This window comes from Phalacrocorax carbo, chromosome 13, assembly GCF_963921805.1.
Source record: "Phalacrocorax carbo chromosome 13, bPhaCar2.1, whole genome shotgun sequence".
In the NCBI taxonomy this organism is placed as follows: Eukaryota; Metazoa; Chordata; class Aves; order Suliformes; family Phalacrocoracidae; genus Phalacrocorax; species Phalacrocorax carbo.
In genome coordinates this window covers 7,813,632-7,838,633 of record NC_087525.1, presented here as the reverse complement: position 1 = coordinate 7,838,633, position 25,002 = coordinate 7,813,632, and the positions used below count along the sequence as shown (strand labels likewise).

The 25,002-nt window shown below is 38.3% G+C and overlaps 1 protein-coding gene across 1 annotated transcript in view; it reads right to left on the bottom strand.

The window, feature by feature from the left end:
• Positions 1-25,002, bottom strand: part of JMJD1C (jumonji domain containing 1C) — a 165,760-nt gene that overhangs the window by 97,050 nt on the left and 43,708 nt on the right. Inside the window, exon 2 of the mRNA XM_064464738.1 lies at positions 14,041-14,205. Within this exon, the coding sequence (XP_064320808.1) occupies positions 14,041-14,205 (165 nt within the window). The remainder of the gene's footprint in view (positions 1-14,040; positions 14,206-25,002) is intronic.

The following is a 25,002-nucleotide window of genomic DNA, read 5'->3' as shown; positions in this document are numbered from 1 at the left end:
AGAGGGAAGAGGAAACACAGCAAAGAGAGGCAGCAGGCTGTCTATATACTACATACACATGACCAGGCTTATGAAAAAAATCATCTGCAATTCCTTCACCTGCAAATCAAGTCAAACACTTTATTCTGCTAGGATTGCACCAGTCTTGACTAATCATACTGCTGCTGGCTGCAGCTACCTTCACCAGCAAACCTGACAACACTTAGTGGAGGTTCATACAATTCTGTCTAGGTGATGCCTGAAGTCACCATGCTACAAACACGTTCTGATGCAATCTCAAACCCATCGCTGCTGCCTTTCCACAGGACACAGAAGCTAGTATCTTACCAGGAGGTAGGAAAACATCCACAAAGCCTTAAGTACTTAATAAATAAATGCACACAGTGATTCTATTTTAGTTTTACGTTATTTCCACTTTGACAAAGTACTAAAACACTTCTCTGACTTAATTCCCCCACATTTGTCAATAAATTGCCCCAAATATTTCTCATTCTCCCCATATGAATTAATTGTACCATGAGCCTTAGAAGATGACTGTGCACAAACACCTATTGCTCTACTTGCCAATAAAGGATCAATAGCGAACTCTTTACCAGCTCTCAAACTACCTTGTAAATGTTTCTTACCCCAAAAGTACAACAGTATCTATTAGGTCTGTCCTAAGCAATCTACAGAAGGAGACACACTGAACGCCAGAGGTGCTTCCCAGTCTTCAGGATTAAAACGACTGGCATCTTGCCTCAAACTTCAGTAAGGATCTGATCCCGGCAAGCTTGTAGCAGCTGATTACAGAGGCACCGAGACCTCTTTGCGTACACTATAATCATGTACAATCCACTGCTAACAAGATTCCTGAAAGGGAATGTGTTTTGGTACACCTTCAAACTAGCCTTTCCGTAAGCTACAAAGATATACCCAGGCATTTCTGTAGTACTTTAGATAATCATGATATGAAAAAGAAGCTGGCTTTAAATTTAAAAGCAATTAAAAATTGTATTAATAATTTAGAATAATTAAAGTACTAGGAATACAAGAAGCATTGTCATTTAGGATAGTAAAAGTACTATAAGCAAAACCACACTTGGAGAAATAGAAATACTGGAACGAAAACCAACAGGCTTTCGTTTGGTAACAGAGCCTCAGCAGAACACTGGTTAGTACAAATACAGCCTATTCCAGCAAATACACCAAAATGCATAGGGACATTGTTCTCTAAAAAGCCAGTTATACTCCTAAATGCAAAATTAATATTAAAAGTTTCTATATAGCACATAAATGGATTTTGTTTGTTTTCATATTAATATATAGCTTTATTACTACACTTTCAAAATAGCTAAATTCATCAACCAACAATAATGAGCTCTATTCAGCTCATTGCAGGATTCAGCTAAAGGTTTCAGTGACTCCGAAGGCATCCATTCAGTTAGTCCTACAAATCAGTACTTTATTCCTACTGTGACGGTACTAATATAGTTTGTAGCAATTCAGTATACGTACTTAAAATCCGAAAGTCCTTCAATGAAATATGTAAGAATTTTTCAGAGCCATCTGAAACTACAGCCATGAACAGAAATATAATTCTGCATCATTTATTAAAAGAAATTAGGTACTTACCCGATGTCTTAGACTCAAAATTGATGAGAAATTTTAAATTAAAATACTCAGTCAAGAGTTTTTCAGAATGATGCATTATACGTAAGAATAGGCTTTTTCCTAAATAGTTTGTACAAAAATTGAATATTGAAAGGTTTCATGTAAATTTCTAACATTTGCTTAACTAATGGACCAAGTCTTTTCCATAAAGCAATCACAATGAAACACAAAAGCAGCTAATAAGAGACCAAAAAGCGTAATAATTTTTTCTACCCATGACTGGTATAGACCCTATGACAGTCAGTAGACAGAAAATAAATACTATATTGTTAATTGTGTTAATAATTCACCTATCTGTAAATAAGAAGTCAGACTTACTCAGGGTTAGATGAGGTCAGCCATGTTTCTCTAGTAAAATATTAATTACTGCTAAAGGATATTATTTTCAAACAAAGTCCCATTCCCTAATCAATGGTAGACTATTTTGATTGCTTATAAAGTCAGCCTAATCAATATTTTTCTGAAACTGTTTTGGTTCCTAAAGACTTTACATAGCCCTAAATTTGCAGTTCTTAGCATTGATTCACTTTCTAGTATTAAAGAAATTCTATGTAACAATGCTTTAAACACGCAACACACAAAATAAGATAGAATATCTTAAAGAATTACCAATAATTACTGTTGAAGTAACCTCAAGCTTTACTGCAAGGAAGAGCAGATAAGATAGGGGAAAAAAACCCAAACATAAACCCAAGTTTCGCTGTATGTCCGTTCTCCATTTATGTGAGTACTCCATAGAGCAGAGGGTAGAAAAGCAGAAATGTTGTAAAACCACAGATACGACAAAGTGGTTGTTTCTCAATACCTGACGAATTTCAAAAAATTCAACAGTTTCAGTGTTGTTCATCATTTAAGACTGACATCATCCTAACAGGACACACATTGTGAAGAGAAACACAAACATCGTCGCTTTAAGTTTTTGCTTTTTCTTTTAAGAAGTCATTGAAAGTGTATTTGTGTTTTCTAGCCCTTGACTCAACTTCCTGATTTGGCCAGCAGCTGGAAGGATGTTAATCCGGGGGTACGAGAAAGGAAGTGGTAAAACAATATGCTCCCAGCCCTGGTCTCTGCATCCTCACAGAGAGAATGGATTTTTGAACCCACGGCAGACAATTAGATGTGGCATGTAAAATAAAAACTGTATGTTTTATTTTTTCTTTTTTCAATAAAAGAAAAAAAACTGCTCAGCAGATGAAACAAACGTGTGCCTTCAGCAGCTTTCTCCTCTATCCTTCTCTCCCCATCAATACTCCCTCACAATTCCAGTGAGCCTGTGGTTACTGCCTAATCACATCTTAATTGTTCTCATCAGGGGTGGCACGACCTGCGGCCAACCAACATTTCCGTTCCTCCTGTCCAGCTGGAGCACATGCAGAGCCACCAAATCTGAGAAGGGCTTCAGAAACACTGATGAAATCCATGTCAACATAAATGCTGCAATGTGAAGTTCAGAAGGTAACACGTGTTCCCGTAACATGCACCTGAAAGGAACTGGCACGTACTTCAGCGGACTGCTGCTATGACAGTGAAGCCAGAAATAGGACATAGTGATTTTACTACTTAAAGGGTTTGTTTTTCAGAAAGTAAGAATGATAGTCACTTTGCCAAAAAAATGAAGTTACCAGAAATTTTAGGACACTGAAGCTATAAAAATACAGATTCTACCCCAGGTAGCCTCCTCATGCAGGTTAAGTACCTGAAGCTAGCAGGCTGCTCCTGAACTTCATTCCCATATTCAGTTTTCTGCTTAGAAGTTAGGATAAATTTTAAAAGTAAACATACTAGATGTACATCAAACCACTGCTAGAACAACTTTAGTATACAAGTTTGCTGTGGAAATTTGACTTTTCATGGTCCTCAGGAAACTGCCATATATGAAAAACAGATTGCTCATGATAAATGTATCATGCAGAGCACATTTATAATGCTTTAGCACCTATGACAAAGAAAAAAAAGACAACCTTTTGCTCCAAGCACTTGATTTAGTCTGTTTTAGTGTAACTGAAAGCCTGCAACATCTCCCAGCAGAAGTAGTTTCTGTTAATGGTAGCTAACTACCAAGACCTCATTTCAATATCTTTTTCAAATGCAGAGCCCTGAGAGCACAGAATGACAGAAAGAAATCACAATATATAATAAGACAGAAGTGATCGATACACTTCAAGTACAGACAATGCATAATAGGAATAAACAACAGCACTTCATTCTCACATACATCCCCCTGCTCAGTTCACAAGAGTTTAGTGTAAACTATAACACAGATTTTTGTGTAATGGTAGGGGGAGCATGAGTGTGTGTTCACACCCTAGAGGAGAGAGCTTGCGGATCTAACTGAAATTGGTGGGGGTTTAAGCCAAAGTACCAAAAAGGGGAGGTAGCAGCACTGTCTCTTTCAGCATCAATGAGAGATTGGTTACATTCAGTGTGAAACCACATCCGTAACAGATTGAGTTGAAAGGAAGTTAGGTTTTTGTTTTGTTTTTAACCTGTTCACAAAGCAGGCACACTTTAAAAATCACTGCCATAGCACTACTGTCCAATCCTGGGCTGCCAAAGTGATTTCTGTTGGGTTTTTTTTTTCAGGCTCTGTCAAAAACACATATAGGAGACAACTTTTTCCTCCCAACAGCCTAACCAGCAACACAAGCAACACATTCACCCCATGAGGTGAAGAAACTATACTTTTTTCAATTTAATTTCCTTGTTATCCCAAACATTGTTATGGATGGCAATAAATAAATATTGGGTATTTATCCCAAATATTCATATCATTTTCCACGACACAAGGGCTCAAAGGACTAAAGTTTTCCTCTGTGCCTCCTCCCCAATCCACATTGTCAATTTGCTTGTGTTGCTAGATTCAAAAAGATCCCCTGACATGACTTATTCTGCTTATTCAAAACCGTGAAGGATCATACCCCATGGATAAGACCTGCTGCTACTGCTGTAAAGAGTGAAGCGCTACAAGAAATACCAGAAATCAAGAGAATACTGTTTCATGGGTGCCAGTTCAGTGGTAGACCGAGAACCTAAAATACCACAAAGCAATCATGACATGACAAAAATGCTCTGTGGAGTCACTCCACAGAAAAGGAGATCTTAGAACCAACAGCTGCCTTGTTTACATGCTGATAACCAAAATTCAGGTGGAGCTGAAGTATATGGTTTCTTAGTACCATCAAATAACCTTCCTTCAGATTCTCAGTACTTTGCAAAATGCAGAACTTTTACCCTAAACTAGCAAAATGCAGTCTTCGGCCCTGACTGAAACATTTTGACTTCATTCAGACATTAATTTCACCTGAAGTTCCTAAGTCTCAGCTGCAGGAGAACAGACTATTCACACAAGGCCACATGTACCCAAACAGTAGTGTGTGAATTACTGAAATACTTTTTCAGAAAAGGTGCCTCGCATTTTGGGTGGGTTCTCCATGCTGCTACATATTTAAGGTGGATATCGAGACTTCATACAGCATATCACAGGATTCACGATGAAGCCCAGAAGAAGCTGCTGGAATTCTGGGAAAGAACAAGAAACTCATAAAACTCTAATTACGCCTTCCATAACTCATCTTACTCAAGTCAGCATGAAGAGAGCAGTGCTTCAGTACTGCACAGCTGACAAGTCATTAATGCACAGAAGCAGCAGTGGAGATTTAACAGTGGGTGGCTTTCAAAATTAGCTGCCAAGTGGATTTGACAGGTGTAAAGCCCAGCTGCTCCTCCCCACCATCACAAGAAAAACACCAAGCAGTTGCTTGTGGATGGAAGTCTTCTGGCACAGCTCTCCTCGTTCTGGACAGCCACTGTTCTGACAGAGGACAAGTACCATGCTGACATCCTTCCCTCACTGTAGAGCCTCTCAACAGGTATAGGTCAGAAGACTTTTTTTTTTTTAATGTTTTTAACATACAGAGAAGAAGATTATATTTGTATGTATATCTCTATATACACACACATATCTATAAACACATACCTGCGCATATATACACATATATAAAATGAACATATTTATAACCTAAAATCATAATTTATATCAACAGCAGACAGACTGTGAGCGACCAGACTGATGGAGATACACAAAAGGCACTGCAGGCATTTCAGTCGTTCTTCCAAAGCCCAAGCTCTGGAAGTTGAATTTCCAAAATACTGTGTTGGTTATTAACCAACTGCATCCACATGCCTATATTCTGCTCACCGCTATCTCCGAAGTTCAGCTGATTCTTCGAGTTCATTGAAGAAATTCAGACAATCTAGAGAGCTACAAAACAATTTGTTTTTTCTTCAGCACAAATGAAAAACTTGTTCTCATAAATGCTATGTAAAAAAAAAATAAATCATTAGGACTTCCCAGTCAATTCCAGAGGACCCAGCATAGCTCTGCTGTTATGAAAGTGTGGAGTAGGTCAACACTGAAGCTGGAAGTGTGAATACAGTTCAGCTATACCTACACTAACTTCAATCTAGCTGACCAGGGTATCAACAGGAGTACACCCATATACTGAACCAATATAGGTTTCAGCACCAGTTATAAAATCAATATGCAAAGAGTTATCCCTCACTGAGCTCCCTGCAACTGCGGCTGCTCTGCTTCAACTGCCTAGCTTGAACCTGAGACCTTGAAAAGCTTTACATCTATCTTTTACAGAAACCCATACAAATTATTATCAGTATTTCACTGCTTTGTCTTTTGAACAGGTGCAAGTGACAGAGACTCAATTGGGAGTACTGCTTAGTGCTGCAGCTGAAGAATGCTAAACAATATCTAGTTATTTTATTTGCATAATCCTTGGCGAACAAGAAGTGCTTTACCAGCTGGAAAGAACCTGAAGTACAGAGACCTCCAGGATGCTGTGACATACTAAAGCAGCTTTCTCTAGAGGAGCTGCCAAAATGGCAACTCTCAGACCCGTATGATCAAAATGACCTGCACTTACTGTTATTTTAAGGCTAAAGTCTAGAAAATACTCTATTTTGTTTGGAATTGTAACACTCCTGCAAATGAATTTGGCATGAAAAACAATTCTTAGCATAGCACTTAACTACAAAAAATCTTTTACGTATTTTATATATGGAAGCATGGAAGCACGCTTTTACAAAACTAAATCCTTTCAAACAAAAAGGGTCTCCTTTGCTTTTTGCTTAGAAGTGCAAGTTTAATAAGATAGTAAAAAAAAAAGGAAAAAAAAAAAGAAAAAATTAAGTACAAGCTTGCCCTTAGCCAACACCTTGTGACAAAAAACTACTTTGGAACAAACAATGCAGTAGTGTAAAGTGCACAGATAGTACCAGAGCCACATACAAGTCAGCACTGCAGGGAGGCTTTCCACTCTGTCACTCATTTCCAGAGTGGGAAGCCACAGGACAACACCCATATTTCACAATGGAGCATCTGGGGAGGCAGATTTCAGTTTAATGCTGTTCATTTGGGGCATGTCCTGGGAAGGTAATGGCCTCTGGTTAGAATGCTGTGTGCAGAGCAGTGACTCCCAGTAAGCAGTAGTTTAAAAAAAAAGCAAGTGCCAAAGTACACAGGCAGGAGGGATGCGGTACTGCTTGAGACGTTTATGTTCTGTGGGAATATTACAGTAACATACTCTCCAGCAAAGTAATCTTTGAACCATCTCCAAGTGCTGTTTCTGCATGTTACTGTCTTTCACAATGCAGCAAAAATCAGGTCATTTTATGCTCTGCTGAGTCAGTTACTTAAATTTTCTCTTCCCCAAGCTCTAAAGTGTCTTAAATCTTTTCCAAGAAGCTGACAGTTTCCAAGTATTTTCTCTTCTGCTGTGTATATCTCATCTTTACCCAAGATTAGCAAGGTATACAAGCACTAGAATTCTGATGCAGGGAATGGAGAAGCTGAAAAAACCCACTATTAGTTTTTTATTGTTTTCCCTGGAAGCTACAGAACTTCCTCTCCTCAAATTTGAAATATCCTCAAAGATTTTCCTTATTTTTAGGACTCAGGAGACTGAGTCTTCTCTCTGCCTTGCTTTCCATATGCACAGTAATCTTTTGTGAACTTATTTCTTTTTACTGCTAGAGTATTTTGAGTGTCTGCAGAGGATTTAATCACAGCATCTGGCAACATATACCTCTATTTTTCATTGTGCAAAGGGAGGAGAACAGGCTTCAGTGAAGTAAATGAATATGCAGCGGCAACGTTAGCAGTATCTACAGAAACTCCTGGCTTTGAAGGGAATCAGTCAGATCCATGGGGCCAACATATAAAAGAGAAACTTACTCAGAAATGCTAAAATTAGACCATCAAGACAAGCAAGAAAACAAATCCTTGAGAGAGTGAAAAAGTGATAGTGCATCACGGTATAAGCAGGAATGAGCAGGGGACCTGCTCTACTTTCCATCATCATGCCAAAAATAATTTGATTTGTCTCAAGAATCTCTGGAAGCTCTACAGAAGCTTGTTGTTCAATCTGTACACTTTCTTCTTTAATTGTGACACAAATGCCAATAAACGGGCACTTTATAAGTATTTGCTTTATAATCCAACACAATCAAGCCAGCTGAAGCAGAATGCAGTCAAGCAAAAGGATTCTGCAACTGACAGCTGGGACAGAGGGGTGGGGGGAAGGCTACATAAGGTCAGAGGAGAAGTCTATCCTCCACATGTCCATGAACACTTCTACTGTTATGCTTTACCACCAAGTACCCTAACACGCAGTCAGCACATGAACGTATGGACTCATTCACATCTAACTAGAACAGACACATCCACTACCACCCACAAACCACCTCATCTCATTCTTCTGCAAGACGACGACCTCATTAGCATGACGGTCAGACTGAAGGCCCACAGCCCCACAGGTGCCACTGGCACTGTCCACTGTAAATCAACTCCAGACTCTCACAGTGGAAAAGAGTTAGTCATTGCCAACAAAGACACACTCTTTGTCCGTGGTTTTGTTATAAGCCTGGCTAAAGCTCTATATTCTTGCAGAGCCCTGGACAGAGTCCCAGGAAAGATTGTTCTCAAGCCACTGGTTTAGCAATGACTTCACTTGTTCCAAGAGAGAGAGACAGGCAAACAGACTTTTTTTTTTTTTTTTTCCTTTACAGGAGGCAGGAGGGACATGGAGTTGTTCCTGCAGCTACCCTGCCTTAGGCGACAAGCATATTCAGGATCTCCTCGTGAAACATATTTTAGATTTCTTTATATATATATACACACACACATATATATATGCACACTCTTCAGAAATATACAATTGCAGGAGAACCAGTTCTTGCACTGAAACTGGGAGTGATACAGTTACTGCAGACCTTTGTATTAGTTGAGACCACAGGGCAAATCTGTTGGGTTGACAAGGCGAGTACTGTAAAGCTAGCAAAGCACTGTCCCCGTATTCAAACCAACAGAGAATTAGTACAGATTCTTCTGATTTATATATGAATTCATAGTGAATTCACAAGCAGCACTGTTTCATTTATAGGTGTAACAACACAGAACACATGCTTTACAAAACAAACCATACCCAGCAGAACACACAAAACCCCTGACCCATCACCCATGCCCGTATGTAACCTTCCCAGGCACCCAGCTCTGCCCTGCTAGCTAAACACACCATTCCCCAGTCCTGCTTTTCATCATATTAGACTGAGTCAAACTGTTTCCTCCTCTGACATCTACCCTGCACCAGACTGCCAATTTCTTACAAAAGGAAAAGGCCAAAATAAGATCATGCTATTCCTTCCCCTTCTACAATAGCCTCTTCCTTTCTTGTTGCAAGTGCAGAAGTTTCTCATGTGTGCTCCCATTCAATGCATTCACTTTTCCTTATCTCCAGTTCCAATCCTTTTCTTTCCAACCCCCTGTATTCTCCTAGGTCCTTTTCCTGAAAGTACAAACTTGCCATAATCTATCCATCTTAAACTCTTTTAATCTTAATTGCATTTTCAATTACCCTTCATTTTCCTTCCAAGATGACGGAACATGCCCCTTAAAATGCCTGTCTTAAATTTCTTTCATTTCGATCTGTAGACCTTAAATGATAAATTTTCATTTCAGCACATTAAATGAAGTTTCCAAAACACTCTTCCCAAACAAAATTACTATAAAAGGCACTCAGCCCACACCTTCCTATGCCTTAGACATACAACATTGATACTGTTAATAAAGTGAACTGCTATTTAAGTTTCTAACATGGTGTCCTCTGCTAGTCAGGCTATCCGCTTAAACTTTCCTTCCACTTCATTCTATTATTCTCTAAAATGTCTCTAGAGGCTTCTGTCCTTGGTTCTCTCTTTTTCTCCATCTACACTTTATTTCTAGATATTTTAATGTGCAATTAGAGAGATAGCAATTAAATGCAAACTGACAGCTCACAGAAGCATTCCGTTCTGTCCACATTAAAACCTTGGCTCCAATTCATTCCCCTGCCCCCACGCTTACTTCCATCTCTCTTCTTGGCTGCTGAGGGGATACCATCACACACACAAGACTTCAGACTGAACTGTATCACATGCATGATTTTATCACCGGTCTCTAACATCCTAGTACCCAAACTATTTCTACATCAGGGAGATAAATTTACTCCCCCTAAAATACAACTATTCTTATCCACCCACAGATCATAAATTTTCATCCATCATCTCAATTGCTTCAAAGCTGTTTCCTGAGGAATTCGAAAATCAGTTTTGCCTCATTTTTGAGGTACTGGTAATTCTCCTGGCCCATTACTTTGAGCCCATCGCTACCCTCTTTGTAACTTTGTGATATACACACCACCCTTTTTTACCAAACTAAACTGATGCCTTCAATTTCAACACCTTATCTAGGCTACTTTTCTTAATCCCTTAATGTGGAAAGACACACCACTCACTTCCACTACCTATACTCCTTAAGGTTTCAAAACTCATACTTCAATTTTTTCCTATAAAATACCACTTTGGCTGAGAGGTTTTCTTCTGCACTGACATCTGTAAAGCATCTCCATCACTTGAGGTGAACAAAAAGCATTGTTTACCAAATGGTCTCTTCCCTAATATCTAGGCTACATTTATGCTGACATCATTTATCAACATTGCCATTTCTTTATGCTTCTTGACAGTCTTCTGTTCTATGCTTGTAAATACCCCATGTGCAGGATGACTTCCAGTTACACCAGTCAGCCAAGAAGTTTTGTACTCTTTCCAGAAAATCATCTCACAAGAAGGAAAAGTATTTCATTACAGCATGAACAAGCTGAGGCACTACACTTCCCCTCTACTCCACAGACTTGCACAGTGGCCCAGAAAGAGGTATCTAGTCAACATCAAAGTGACCATGATATGATGAAGCACGTGGCTGCCAACAGGACTCCAGGCTCATTTACAGTCAACTTTTCACCTCCGGCATGAATAAGGCAGGAAATCTACTACAAGAAAAGATAAACCCATCATGAGAGAAACTCAATTGAGAGAATAATCTACCCCTCCTCTGTTACCAAGTTCCTAAACAAGAAGAAAGAGGCGGTACTTCTCACTTCCCAACTCAGCACCTGACCTAAGAGCTAAAATCTTAAAGCGCAGCTCCACTAGGTCAATGGACACTGCGCTTTCAGTAACAGCTACACCTCAGGCATTCAGGCATTTAAAAATAGCAAACATTTGTGACCAACTTGCATTCTAGCAACTGCATCTATAAAGTGGTGGTTACATTGTATCACACAATTGTGTAACAGAAGAAATCAGTAATTGTGAAGTATACAGATAATAGACTGATGACTGCCCATAGAAAGCCCCAGAGGAAATTACAGACCTTGTCTTCTGATCAGGTTTGAATGCCATACAGTCAAGAGTACGTTGATCAAAGAAAAGAACAGAGGGTGATAGCCATGTAAATAAACAAGTACTTTCCATTCACTTCACTGGAGGCAAAGATCCTGTAGAACTACTCCATAAAATAAATATTGCTTTGTTGCATGTGCGCTAGCATCCAAAATACAGTTGTACCAGAAACTTTTATTTTGGTATTTAATATGAAGACAAGATAGTCAAGTACATCAATGATTTTTTTTTTCATTCTAGTTCACATGCATGGGAAAGATCGAGGCTTTTCCTTTACCTACAGCAAGACTCAACTTTTCTAAAAAGTGTGCATTATCACATCCACACTCAGGTTTTCACATAAAAGTACAGATATTCGTATTGCTGTTTGGCAAATCAAAATTTTTTACCACTTTTTCCATTGCTTTCCCATTTTTAGTAAGACTTGTTTGGACAAAAACCACCCCAAACCTCTACAGAGGTCATCTGCTCCACTACACCAGAGTGTTCAGATAGTCTGGAAAACAAAACCCAAAAGTATAATGGCAATTTGAGCACCCTCCCTGTTCCCCAAGGCCTGGCAAGATCACTGCAACTATGGATACAGAGCAGATCTCTGGGAGGTCTCTGTGGAAGGAATGTGCTCTAACGAGAGTTACTATCCTGTATCTGCACTTCCCCTCAAATATGGGTTGTCTAGAATGGATGACTGGAGGGTTTGACTCAGAAAACAATTGCTAGAACATTTGTAGGCAGGCCAAGTACAAATGCTGAGAACTTGTCATCTTTAACATCTGGAAACTGTGACCAAACAAGCTATTTGAGCCCCACTTTGGACTATATGATTTCAATTTTTTAACTGCAGTTGCAGGAGGCAGATCTTTTGCAAACCTTCCTTCTCATGCCTATCCGCTATCTCAAGAACGTAAACATTAAAACAAGGAGATGAAAGAAAAATAGAAGTTTTTTCTTTTGTTAACTTATTTCTTTTTACTGCTAGACTATTTTGAGTGTCTGCAGAGGATTTAATCACAGCAGTTTGAAAGTCTCTATGGAAAGAAAGGTGCAACTAAAACATCTTCACACATTAGCAAAGACATACTTTTAACTTGAGGACAGGATCAGCAGCCAGACTAGAATACTTTCTAGAATACACCCCTTCTATACCCAAAAAGGATCTCTATCCTAGAGGGCGAGATAAAAAGCATGTAAAATAGCAAAGTCCTTACATACTAGTTCTAAGTCAGTAACAGATTTTAAAATACCCACCTCAATCAAGGAGAGATGGGTGGCTTCAAAGAGCAAATGACACGGCTCCCTGAAACCAAAAATTCTTGCTTGAGGATATACTAACATAAAACACAAAATTTGCCTATACAAGCAAATATATGAAACAGCTTGTACATCCAGAAAGTCAGCTTGTTTTACTCAAGCACGTTACCACAAACGTACAAGGTAAGTCAAGCAGGAATATTAACTGAAGAGGCAGTAAGTCCATCCCAAACCATCTATTCATCTCTTCCACCACTAAGCTTTCTTGAACAGCCTGCTTCATGACCTTCAGCATGACTGTTCCAACCACAGCTCCAGAAAAATAATCATGCGACAGCATTTCAGAAAGTCCACCAAGTGCTCAAAGAGAGAACATGAAGGGAATATTTAAATGAAACACAGACACAGCTAAAGTCCAGAAGAAAAAAAAAACCCACCATCATCTAAATTCATGATGACTACAAGTTTCTAAAAACCCAAGACTAAACTTACAGATACTAAGCTTAATATCAAATATATCTAAAACTTCCCTTCACCATTTTGACAAATTTGTTGGAGCTCCCTTTCACCTGCCAGTCTATGAGAAATCTTCCCCAACTCCTACAAAGCAAAACCATCCAATATAGTGGGTTCCTGAAATCTCATATCTATTTGGCTCTCCTGAAGACTTTGACAGCACTACTAGTTTCTTTGCAGGAAAAAGGAATACATGTTTATTGTTTATTATGTCATCAGACCGTTACTATACATCAGGTCTTTCTAACAGCGTGCCCAAAATGGACACAACCTCCTAGCAGTTCTCTTAGCAGCTTTAATGCTTGGACATCAGCCCGGAAAGAGTGAGAGTCACAAGTATCATCTCATAAACCAGGCTAAAAATTATCACTTATGTTATTGATCTCTGTTCACTTTTCTCATCTTTCTGAGCTCTGACCTGAATTCTAGCTACACTCAACTCAAACAAAGAAGGTATCACAAGCTTAAAGGTTTATTTTTCACCTTAGTTTCAATCCTCCGCAGAATAGAAAGGTGTGTTGCTGAGAAGTTTATATCTGTAAGATGCTTTGACTATGTAAAGTACCATTAGTTCTATTATGTCACTCAGAGACTAGTTTTGCAGTGCTCTAAGTTGATTCAAAAAGGAAGATGAGTGACTATTATCACATCACTCCCACCCTTTCAACACAAACACGCTTTATTAATATTTTCTTATCCTTTTCTTACCCTCCTCCCCCTCCATGCTCACTACTTTCTTCCACCACTTAAGTAACCTAGACAGTTTCCTAAGAAGGACAGAATTAAAGAGATTAAAATAGTTTAGTGAATGCAATTGCTCAAGTATCTTACCAATGCAGGCCATTGAATTTGTTTGATCTTTGATCCCTGAGTCTGGCTTGGGTCCTTTCTTTTCGCCCAGACCAGCTGGTACTCCACCAAGAAGGTTGCAAAATCTTCATAAACTTTAACCCATTCTCGCTTTTCCCATTCAAGGTCATCAAATTCCACATATACCTGGGGAAATTTAAGAACAGGAAAGGACATATATTACATACGTATACACAGCATGTGTGCATCTACATGCACTTTTGAAAGCATGTGTTCTAAAATTTAATGCAACAGCTTAACATAACCCATTTCACTGTTATAGTATAGAAATTATACAATATCAGTTCCTGCACCACAGCAGAAGTTTTTCTTCGCAGTGCACTTGTGCTGCAGAGAGGAGGGCTACATTTGCTAAAACATTACTGTTAACGTTGGGCATCTTATGAAAAGTATAACACTAAGTACTTGCTAGTATCATTCAAGTAATACATACAGCTATTTACAGCTATTTACATATCAGTAAATACATTTTTAAAACACTTCATTCTCTGTTCAAATACTTGTCACGTAATACAAAACAACCAAAGAAACACTGTTTTAAGGAGGGGGGGGGAAAAAAGCGCCATTTGGAACAAATCCAGAAAGAACATCCTGAGGCTGCAGACCCTGCTACTACAAGCAAGCCCAACACACAGCATCCAACAGAACCAGCTTAGTTTCTTGCCATTTCTGTCCTTCTAGAATCTGGCGGGGGGGGGGGGGGGGGGGGGGAACCCCAAAAGAAACCCACAACCACCACCCACCAAAAAAAAAACTCCCCACAAAACCCACACTTTGTTTCCAGTTAAATTAATTTGGAGCCAGTTTGCAACTATTTGATCTTGTGCCATCCTGTCCTGTAGGTTATACAGTACTCCCCGACACATTCTTAGAGAACTATCCTACCCTCCCTCAGCTGCATTCATTATGCTAAATACGCCAAACCTTTTGTCTCCTCTTGTAAAGGGAAGCAGGAACTCAGAGCCAAAGAGCTATCCAAAAGCTATCTGCATTAGCAAACACAAACTCTTCCAAAACCATTACATTTCAAAATCATGGTTGTTTTCTTTTTTAAAATCATTTGCTTACTTTTCCAAATTGTGAGAAAATTCGTAAGAAAAAACAGTTGGCATTATAAAACAAAGTCACTGCTTGTCTCACAAACTGGAGAAGAAGGGAAGATGCTTTGCTACCCTCCTGGATTTCAGCTCTCAGCCACACCCAACATAACTTCTGAAACAGGAGTTTCTTCCTCTATCTGCTTCTGAGAACTTAAATCACTGTCACAGAAATATTCTTGTCTTTTTAACTTTGGTTAATTTTAGGCCTGCAACATACTTTCTCGTCTAGACTTTCTGTCTCACACTTTCCAAACCTGTACTACATAGTGCTCCTTCTCATCTTGTCCTTCTCCCTCTGTGTAAGCAACTTAAATTTGCACTAAGCCTCTTCTTACTCCTGTATCAAAATTCATCATCCCAGTTTCCCCCCCATATTCTTTTTAACCTGTATTACTCCCATTCTGTTCCTACACACTCCCTTTCCTTTTCCCTTCTCTCTTTAAAGCATCAGATTAAGATAACTTACTGCAGTTACTTTCTTCTATGACAGCCCATTATTGCATCTCCACTTAGAATTTGTCCAAATAAAAAGAAGAAAGTAGTTTCTTCTGTCAAGCTGCACTCAGTCTATCCATTTATTTCACTGTTCCCCCTCCTCACAACCTCCACAAACCGCTCATTACTCTGACTAACCGCAGCTATCGTTCACTGTGCACCCGACTCCTTTTCATCCACCCCTCTACTGAATACTGACACCCGATCGTCCCTGCCACAATGCATGCTCCTTGTCACCCATATCACATTCACGGCCAACTGCTCTTTCTACCTCTCATCTCATCTTACTAATTTTCTTTCTTGCCTGGTCTTAACTGCTGGGTCAAGGTAGAACGAACACAGGGCAGTTGTCTGCATTAAATACTGTTCCTTCTTTATTTCCCCAGGGCAGAGCTTCCCTCTAGATTCACCACCCAGACACCTGGAATTTCTGCCATTTGCCTGCTGCCATTCCTCCAACATTTCAATTTCCCTAGCTGATCACAGTCATCCCCCATCTCTGCATCACATTGCTCATCAGCTCAACTACTTCTTTACCTCTTCCCTTTGCCCATTTCACTCACTGAAACTATCAGGAAACTACTGCTAGCCTTTGCACTGGCATTAGAATCTGCCCCATAGGAACAGTTTGTATATAAAACTATCCTCTTATCTCCGTTCATTATTACCACTACCGCCTGTTATTCTAACAACGCAAGTAGAAAAAAGTGGCAGAAACTCAAACCTAAAAATTGTAAATTGACACCTTTCACTAAAAAGCACCTGATAACTTAATTTCTATAAATTAGTTTTAAAATGCGTTAAAAAGTTGCAGAATAATAATTTCTCAGTCAAAACAGTTAACAGTAATATAGTAATGTTCTAAAGCACTGGCAGGAAATCACATCAGCGCTCACATCATCTTAGTAGCAGTATCTTGTATTTGCAGCTAATTTGAACCCTTCTAAAGTGACATTTATTTATCCAATTGATCAAATGACAAAACTTAAAGACAACCTTCAGTGACAGTACAGTCAAAAAAAATCATTCCCTGGAGTCACCTTCCTCATGGCCCTTCCTCCTGCAAGCTCCACTCAGTTATCCTGGACAGGTAAATAATTTTAATATATGCATTTCACTTGTGAAGTCTATATGTAACAGGGTGTCAGAGGTTGAGCACCAGACCTCACATGGCAATGAATTTTTAAAAAACAGGAGGCAAGGGGAAACAAGTGAAGAAACGTTTTTGAAAAACACAGATAAAGACTAAACTGGAGTTAGCAGTTTAGAAAGCGCCACAGTAAAACATACTGTAACTTCTGGACACTGGCCAAAACTTGTGGATAACTGTGATACAATCTAGTGTTTGTGTGCAATTTTTGCACCCCAAATAACTGAAATCCAGTGCAACGACAGTGGGAGTTATTGCTGAGCTATCTGCAGAGTCTCCTGGCACAGTATAATTAGGTCTTCAAAGGAGCAGTTCCAAGAAAAGTAGAGAACGGAGTGTGGCGCAGAGCCAGTCTACCATTGCCCAGGGCACCATATTCCTCCTCTAGCATCATACACACACAACCTTACTTGGGAATTACTTCTGCCAGCTTCCACCACATTCAGGTTTCAATGCCAAGACTATTAACTATCTGCTGGCTTTTCAAAGTTCATTTTTGAAAGACAAACAACACAGACAAAACAACGCCCAATCCTTCACCCATTCTCTTTTTTGCTAGGAAATACTTAAATCAGGACAATCCATTATGAATTTTTCTAAGGCAATAGTAAAGCCTTCAAAGAACAGGCTTCCTCTTTCTCTGCACACTGACCTACCGCACAAAGAGCGGTATCCCAAGCAGCACAATTTATGAAAGGGAGTAAGAAGGGGAGAGGAGGAGAGGAAGCAATCCAGCAACCTATGCCAACAAAATAAAACGTAGAGCCAAAGTTAGACCCCCTAAGGAGTGCAAAGGCTGAAAATATTTCATCTTTCTTGCTTCACTGACAAAACTCTGTACAGAAGAAACTCTACATCTGCCTCCCTAAGAAGAATGTTGATTTTGAGATTTTTCAGCCAGATTTTGCTTCCTTGCCTTGTCAGCTATATAGAAGTTTCTGTTCCCAGAGTGGCTGAAGCCTTCTCACCACGTATGCATTCACTTGCATAAAAAGGAGAAATTCCCACTGGGGTGATATTATATTTATAATTGGCATTAATGCGCTAATTTTGTAACTCACTACTATTTTCCAACAGGAAGCAGCATAAGCTTTTAGCATCTTTTCCAAGTAAAGCAAAAGAACAAATTAATTTCCAATGGAGTCAGCCAAACAATTGCAACAAAATATTGCTGTTTCAAAGCCAAAACACAACAAGCATGGTGAAATTCTCTACATGCAGTGCTGTGATCCAGAGTTTTCCAGTCACTTCTGCTCCAAATAAATACGCCTGACCAAACAAATTCTGAAACCCTTTAAACCATCATGAAAGCAATGTTGACTTCCAGCAAATTTTACTTAAAAAGCTAAAAGCACAGTCCATGCACCATCCACTTTCTTGAAAGTGGGTGAATGCTGTTTCTAACTCCCCCATGCTATAATAGTGTATGTGTTGCCCACGGGCTGGTTAGAGATGAGGACAGCTGCAATCCCAAGGCTGACTTCAGGTTAGGTTTGCCCTGACAGGAGCTCTAGGAACACAGCTACAAGAACAACTAAAAACTTGCATCATTTTAAGGCAAAGTAATCTCTATTAACAAGGAAATAGAGTACTATATAGCATTTATTTACTAAGTTTCTAACCCAGTGTGCTAAAATGATCCATAAACCTGACCTGCATTTAACAGAATACAAGTTCTGTTATCTCTAAGGGAGGAGTGTACAGTTTCCCCTTCATCATCTAAAGATTATTAGCAAAATACTTATTTCTAGAAAAAAAATTAAAATCAAGCAATCTTTCCTAAGATGTTTTTAATAAGGCAAAGAAAACACTTCTACTTTTGTACCATATCTAATAGTCTTTCATGAACACAAATTTGACTACTGACTTCAGGGTGAGTCCTAGAGAACATCCCCACCATGTTTTATTCATAACATTTTTAAATTAAGAGACAGAACATTTGCAACATGTGCAATTGTAATGCATATACACTTTATATGCCATTTATAAGAGTTGCTAACTCAAAATTCAGGTGCTAAAAATTATCTGCGGAATTAAGACAGACCTAAACCTCTTAGCACGTAATCAAGCATCCAAAACTAGTTGTCAGAGTAAATTTTCCAGCCTGTGACATATGGTCAGGTAAATTCACAGATGTAAAACTTGTATGTAATTTAGCAGAAATTTACTTGAAAATGCATAAGTATGTAAAAAAATTTCACTGACAATAAATACAATCTTTTAAAAGTTGGGGTGGTGGAGGGTGGTGTGTGTGTTTCATTTTTAAAACCCATGATACCATCATTAGAGGGGAAAAATCCTGTTTGATGCCTCCAACTTATACGTAGTAACTAAGAGAATCAGAAACTACGTTATATAAGCCGTCAGGACAAAATTCCCAAATTAGAAAATTAAAATGCAAGTCCAAGTTAGTTATTCTTTCCCCATATTCTCCAGTGTTAACTGCAACCTGTGAACTTCAATTCCGGGGCACATACATTTTTATGGGATGTTTATTCTTGTCCCAGTAAAGAGGGTGCTGGGAGCTTCCTGGTTTTGAGATAAAAGATCTACCTTCAAAAAAGAAAACCCAAAGAGCCAAGCAAGCAGCCAGTGCCTCCCCTGCCGCCCGCAGAGGTGGATGGAGGCAGCGAGTCCGGGTCTCCCAAACCAAACCACTTCCGGCAGCAATGAGGGTTTGAAGTTGGCAGGAAGGTTTCCAGAGGTCTAAACCCCACACATCTGACAGCTTGCTTAGCTCCAGTGGGCTTTTTTCACGTTGTATGTAGTTGAAAATTAAAACAAAATACACTAGGCTCTGAAAAACTTCGCCATCCACTTATTGATATGGTTGTGATCGCCAAATATCTAACCAGGATAAACTTAAGCTAGTTTTAAGTACACAGGGAATGGAGCCAGTAAGAGTGTTTTTTCAAAAATTAATCTTCCCATCCTGTTCCCAATATCCTTGCCTTCTCAGGTTTTTACAGATTGTTTCTTTAATAGAAATGGCATCACCCAGCAGTCAAGTCTTTCTAAATATATCTTTAACTAATCAAATGCAATCAAAGCACAATTTACTATAAAGCAAAACAGCTTCACACAGTAGATTACTGTGTTATACAAGCGCTACCCATTTCTGGTTGCTATTTCACCACTCTTCCATGCAAAGACAGTAGTAGGGCTTTTTTGTTTTAATAAAGGGCTTGCGGTGTTTTTCTATGCTACAAAAATTTCTCCAGTCCTTCAGATTACCATTTCATCATCACTCTACATTAAGAACTCATAAAAGAATCATCATACCCTTTCCTTTATATATTGAAGTGCTGTACATTTGCATTTTGCAAACTCTTCAAGCAAAACAGTACAGAAAAGAGTATTTGAAAATACATTGGCATCAGTCCATACAGCCTAAAAACACCCAAACCAGCTGGAATAATGGCAACAGATTGGTCTTAAACTATCAAATTCTTTAGGATTAAAAGATGGGGTTTATTGCCTCCATGTATTCTTAAAAATAGACAGCATTTTTACTGTGAGGCATATTCATTCTTAAGTACAAAAATTTCACTTATATTTGTAGACAAGAAAGAATTTACTTTCAAAAAAGAAATACTAAATGCACAGTGTATTTTTTAGCAGGGGTGAGTAGACACCCACAATGCCACAGGAAGTCTTTAGAAGACCCAAAATGTTCTTGATGAAACTGGTATATCTTTATTGATCAGACTTTTACAATTCTTCATCATTTACGGAACATAATAGCTTGTCTCAGAAATGCAAGAGCTCTGCATGTAACTCTCGAGCACTAGAAAAAAAGCTGTAGAATCAGATACATGCTTCACAGGAAAGAACACCGAAAGCTCCTTAAAAGATGGGATCTGTTGATTATTTTATGGGGTTGGTTATTTTATGCTATTTCAGCACTTAAAGAAAAAACGTGAAATTGTTTGGACAAGTTTTCAAATCTATACATCTGTGTGATTATTTGTGGAGCTCACAAGTAGTAAAACAAATTTAATGGCAGAAAATTTAAATTTTGTCTTAAATGGAAAGTCCTGCTACTTTCAGATGAGCTGTGGGAGTCAAAAGGAGAACTCCTCGAAGATTAACTCCCCTTTGACACACCCTTCTACCACAAAACATCAAAGTCATTATTCTGTTTATTCAAAGGAAAATGGAATAGTATTACCCCCGAAGCAGTCCTCAGTTAAAACCTGGGAAGTTGAAGCTTACAAAAAGAGAGGCTAGTTCATTATCTGCAGGGTTTTACATCTCTCCTGTTTCAGCACTGCCTGGAAATCTTATTTTTTGCAGCATGATGGTTCTGGGTCTGTCCAGCACACGTGGACCAATGCTTCTTTGTGGTAAACCACTGAAAGACCCTGCATAACAGCATCCAGGTACAAGTCTCCTGAAATACAAAGAGACAAGCCCTCCAAAACCACTGCGCTCATTACTGAGGGAAAAATAAAATCTGCAGCCTCAGGATCATCTGCTCAAAATTTATAGAGCTATATAGAGCAGCTTGTATCTTTGCTCGAGACACAATGTGACAGACACACTCAAGCTGAGGCCATACTTTCACTGCCAAGATGGCTCAATACACTTCGTACATGGAAGAATAAGGAAGACAACCCTGCTCTCTCAACAAGCTTCTGAATAAGCCAGAGATACACACTTGCTGAAAGACATGACAAATATATGTCATGTGCAGGAGGGAACAGGATGAGATGTAGCAAATACATGCTTCAATAAATATGAATTTTCAAGTTAGCTTCCTTATATCAATCTTTAAAACACAAAAATCCTACAAACACAGAGAGGCCTTCAAATAAAAGCCATTATTCATTTCAAGGGAACAGTAGTCTCAAGATACATTATGGGAGAAATAAACATAAATATGATCAACGCATACAGTTTATGGTTAAATTTGAAACCCTAATTCTGCATTCCTTGAAATGCATGTTTGAACACTGACGATAAAGTAGCTTTTGCAGAAAATGCACAGAAAAATGCTTGCAAACCTGAAGAAAAATACCAGTACTCTTGCAACAGCCTGCTGCAGTCTGTAGCTTAGATTGCTAAGCAACCAGCACATCATGTAGAGTGCAAAGATTGCAGGGAAGATGACAGAATAAAAAAGCATCCTACTTGGATGCCCCAATACCATCTTTGAAAAATAAAGAGAAACATTTAACACCTGTACCTGTCATTCATCTCTCAATTTAAAATGCATATTCTAAAGGGAAAGCTGAAGGGAGAAAATACAAACTACACTGAACTGCAAGAAAAAAAAAAAAACATACTTCTTGTATGCAGTTTAGAGTTTTAAATTAGTTTCTCAAAAGAGACTTGTCCCTGATAAGATAATCCACAGGAGTGCCAAATTTTATTTTAAAGGCTATTTGAATCACTGAGGTGTTTAAAATATTTGACATACCTATTCTGCAAGTCTTTTTCCAAATTCAGATCATAACAGCAAAGTGAAGTGACACGCCAGCCAGAAATTAAGTCATGACTGTACTGAACTTAAAGAAACCAAAGTCAGGTAGCTCCATTTTAAAAATGCTTTACATGCCAAGAGTACACTGAATTACTCATTCAAAACAAAAAATAGAAGTGACTTACAATTTTAAGAAAGCCTAAACTATTGGATCATAGCAACAACTAGTTAAAATATACAAATTACACAAAACCCTCCTGGTCCTTCAGGCTTGAAAAAAAAAAAAGTTAAATTCTCTTTGCCCTCACACAAAATAGGAAGCCTTTCCTCCTAGATCTAAATGTCTAAATGTTAATTTCCAAAAGCAACTGTTAAAAAGCATATATAATATAGAAAGCCTACATATTCAATTTAAAAACATAGGTTATTTTGTGTTCAAATCAGACATTTGTGATTTTTAGATAAGGTGAAGAAAAAAACAATTTTAAAATTTAACTATTTAGCTATTTAGATGGCCAGTTAAAAGCAACTCGGATGTGCATATATGCACATTTTTAATGTCACACTAAAAAGACCAATATTCACCCTCTAACAAGGAATCATTATTGCTAAGTCTCAATTCCAAAAAGTTTATGCTGTTTGAACTGTATATAGTTCAAATCTGAAGATCTGACTAAAAAAAAAACAAGTGAACGGAGATAAGAACATTTAAATTACTAATTCAGTAAATCTTAATGGCTTTCAGGCATTTTTCACAGTGCAATGGCTTGTTAATGAAGATAAAGTCTAGCAGGTTGTCAGCAGACACAAAGCACTACAGGAGGCTGAATTAAAGTGCATGTGAAGGGAATAGGTTACTCTCTGGTTAGAATCCATCATTTGCTGTTGTTCCTCATCCCCCAAATCTGAATTAGCTGCAAAGAGAAATCAAAGAATCATAAAGGTTGGAAACTTCCACCTCTCTTAAGCAACAAACCAAATCTCATCAAGTAGATGGGAAAATAGTAGCACTAGTAGTAATACTAATACTACTACTAATAATAATCTTCAACAGCATCAATCAAGAATCCTGAAAGGTAAAAAAAATAGTCAAATTATTGTCTATGTCATTGATTATACACTAAAATGTTGCAAGATGCTTTCCAGATATTTTTTTCCTTCAAAAAAGGACTAGAATATTCTGAGCAGGGAAGTTAGTGGGTTTCGTGCATTTATCAATGTATGGAAAATACTATCTAGACATTTCCATTTGTTTACTCTTATGCTCTGTAAACCAGAATCTGTTGTCTGAATGTTGCAGATCATTGACAAAGTATTACAGAATATTTTACAATGATAGTTTTGATTCTGGTAGCCCTGTAATTATATTCTAATATAACACATAATATCACATGTAACAATCCTTTTTAGCTATAAAACCAATTAAAGGGAGATAACGAGCATATTTCTTAAAACACCTGAAACAACTTCTCTGTTCTTTCCCAAAATGTTTCATGTAGCACTTCATTTTCCATGGGAATTAAACCAGATCTCTCTGAAATAAACAGAAAACCTCCCATTGACTCCAGAGATTTTACACACAGTTTGAGTGAACATGCTATGTCTATTCCAGTTAATCGTGTTGATGACTGCAGTGCAGTACTAAAACACAATGTTCAGAAAATTATATTATTTGCTATTTTTAAAAAAAGTAAATACATGTTTAAATTTTATTGATCAAACTGGTAGACTACTTCCTGAAACTTCAGCTAAATATATTTGTAGCCCTCAGTTCAGATACTGAACAATTTCTAGCCCCCTTTCCTCCACTGAAATGAGAATTGAGATTCATGAACCTAAAAGCTTCAGGCTTATTCTTTGTTCCATTTTAAAAAAAGTTAACTTGCAGATAAGACCCAAGAATGTGGTTGGAAGGCAGAGGGCTTCCCAAACAGTATTGGAGTCAAACATTACATATTCTAAACATTTTTGGCAGGGAAATAATGTTTCTCTAAAGTAATATCAAGATCATACACCTGTGTTGGAGTATGAGACTACCGAACAGAACAGTGCATGCAGGCTGTACAGCCTCAAGCTGTGCCAGAGGAGGTTTAGATTGGACATTAGGAAAAATTTCTTCACCAAAAGGACTGTCAAGCACTGGACCAGGCTGCCCAGGGAAGGGCTGAGTCACCATCCCTGGGAGTATTTAAAAGACATGTAGATGTGGTGCTTAGGGACATGGTTTAGTGGTGGACTTGGCAGTGTTAGGTTTATGGTTAGGGTCTTTTCCAACCTAAATGATTCTATGATTCTACATCAATTACTTTAAAGCTTTACCTCTTATCAGAGAATAACATTTTACCCTCTTAGTAGCAACTTGCTCCATTTAATGTGCTATCTAAAACCAGACTGCGAACTGTTTCTCCTAGTCCTGCCTAAATCACCTCTAAGCAGTATAATAAAGATGAACGGTCCTATGTTGTTCTTAGCTAAGATGCAGAGGTATTTCACTTTTGCTGTTTTGTTCAACTTTTATTTTTGGAAACTTGAATTCTTAAAGTCTTTCCCTTTAGTGCTGTGACTGTATTCAGCACTATCTTGCAAGCAAAATTACTCTTTTGTTGTTTTAGTCAGAGACGTCTTCTTGTTACTATTCTAGCCTCTGGGTTTCAATCTCCTGTGCAAATCATCTTTCAAAACTACATCTCTACTTCCTTCACATTGTTGATCTTTGTCTAGTCCTTCATACTGGAGAATCATCACTCATTCAA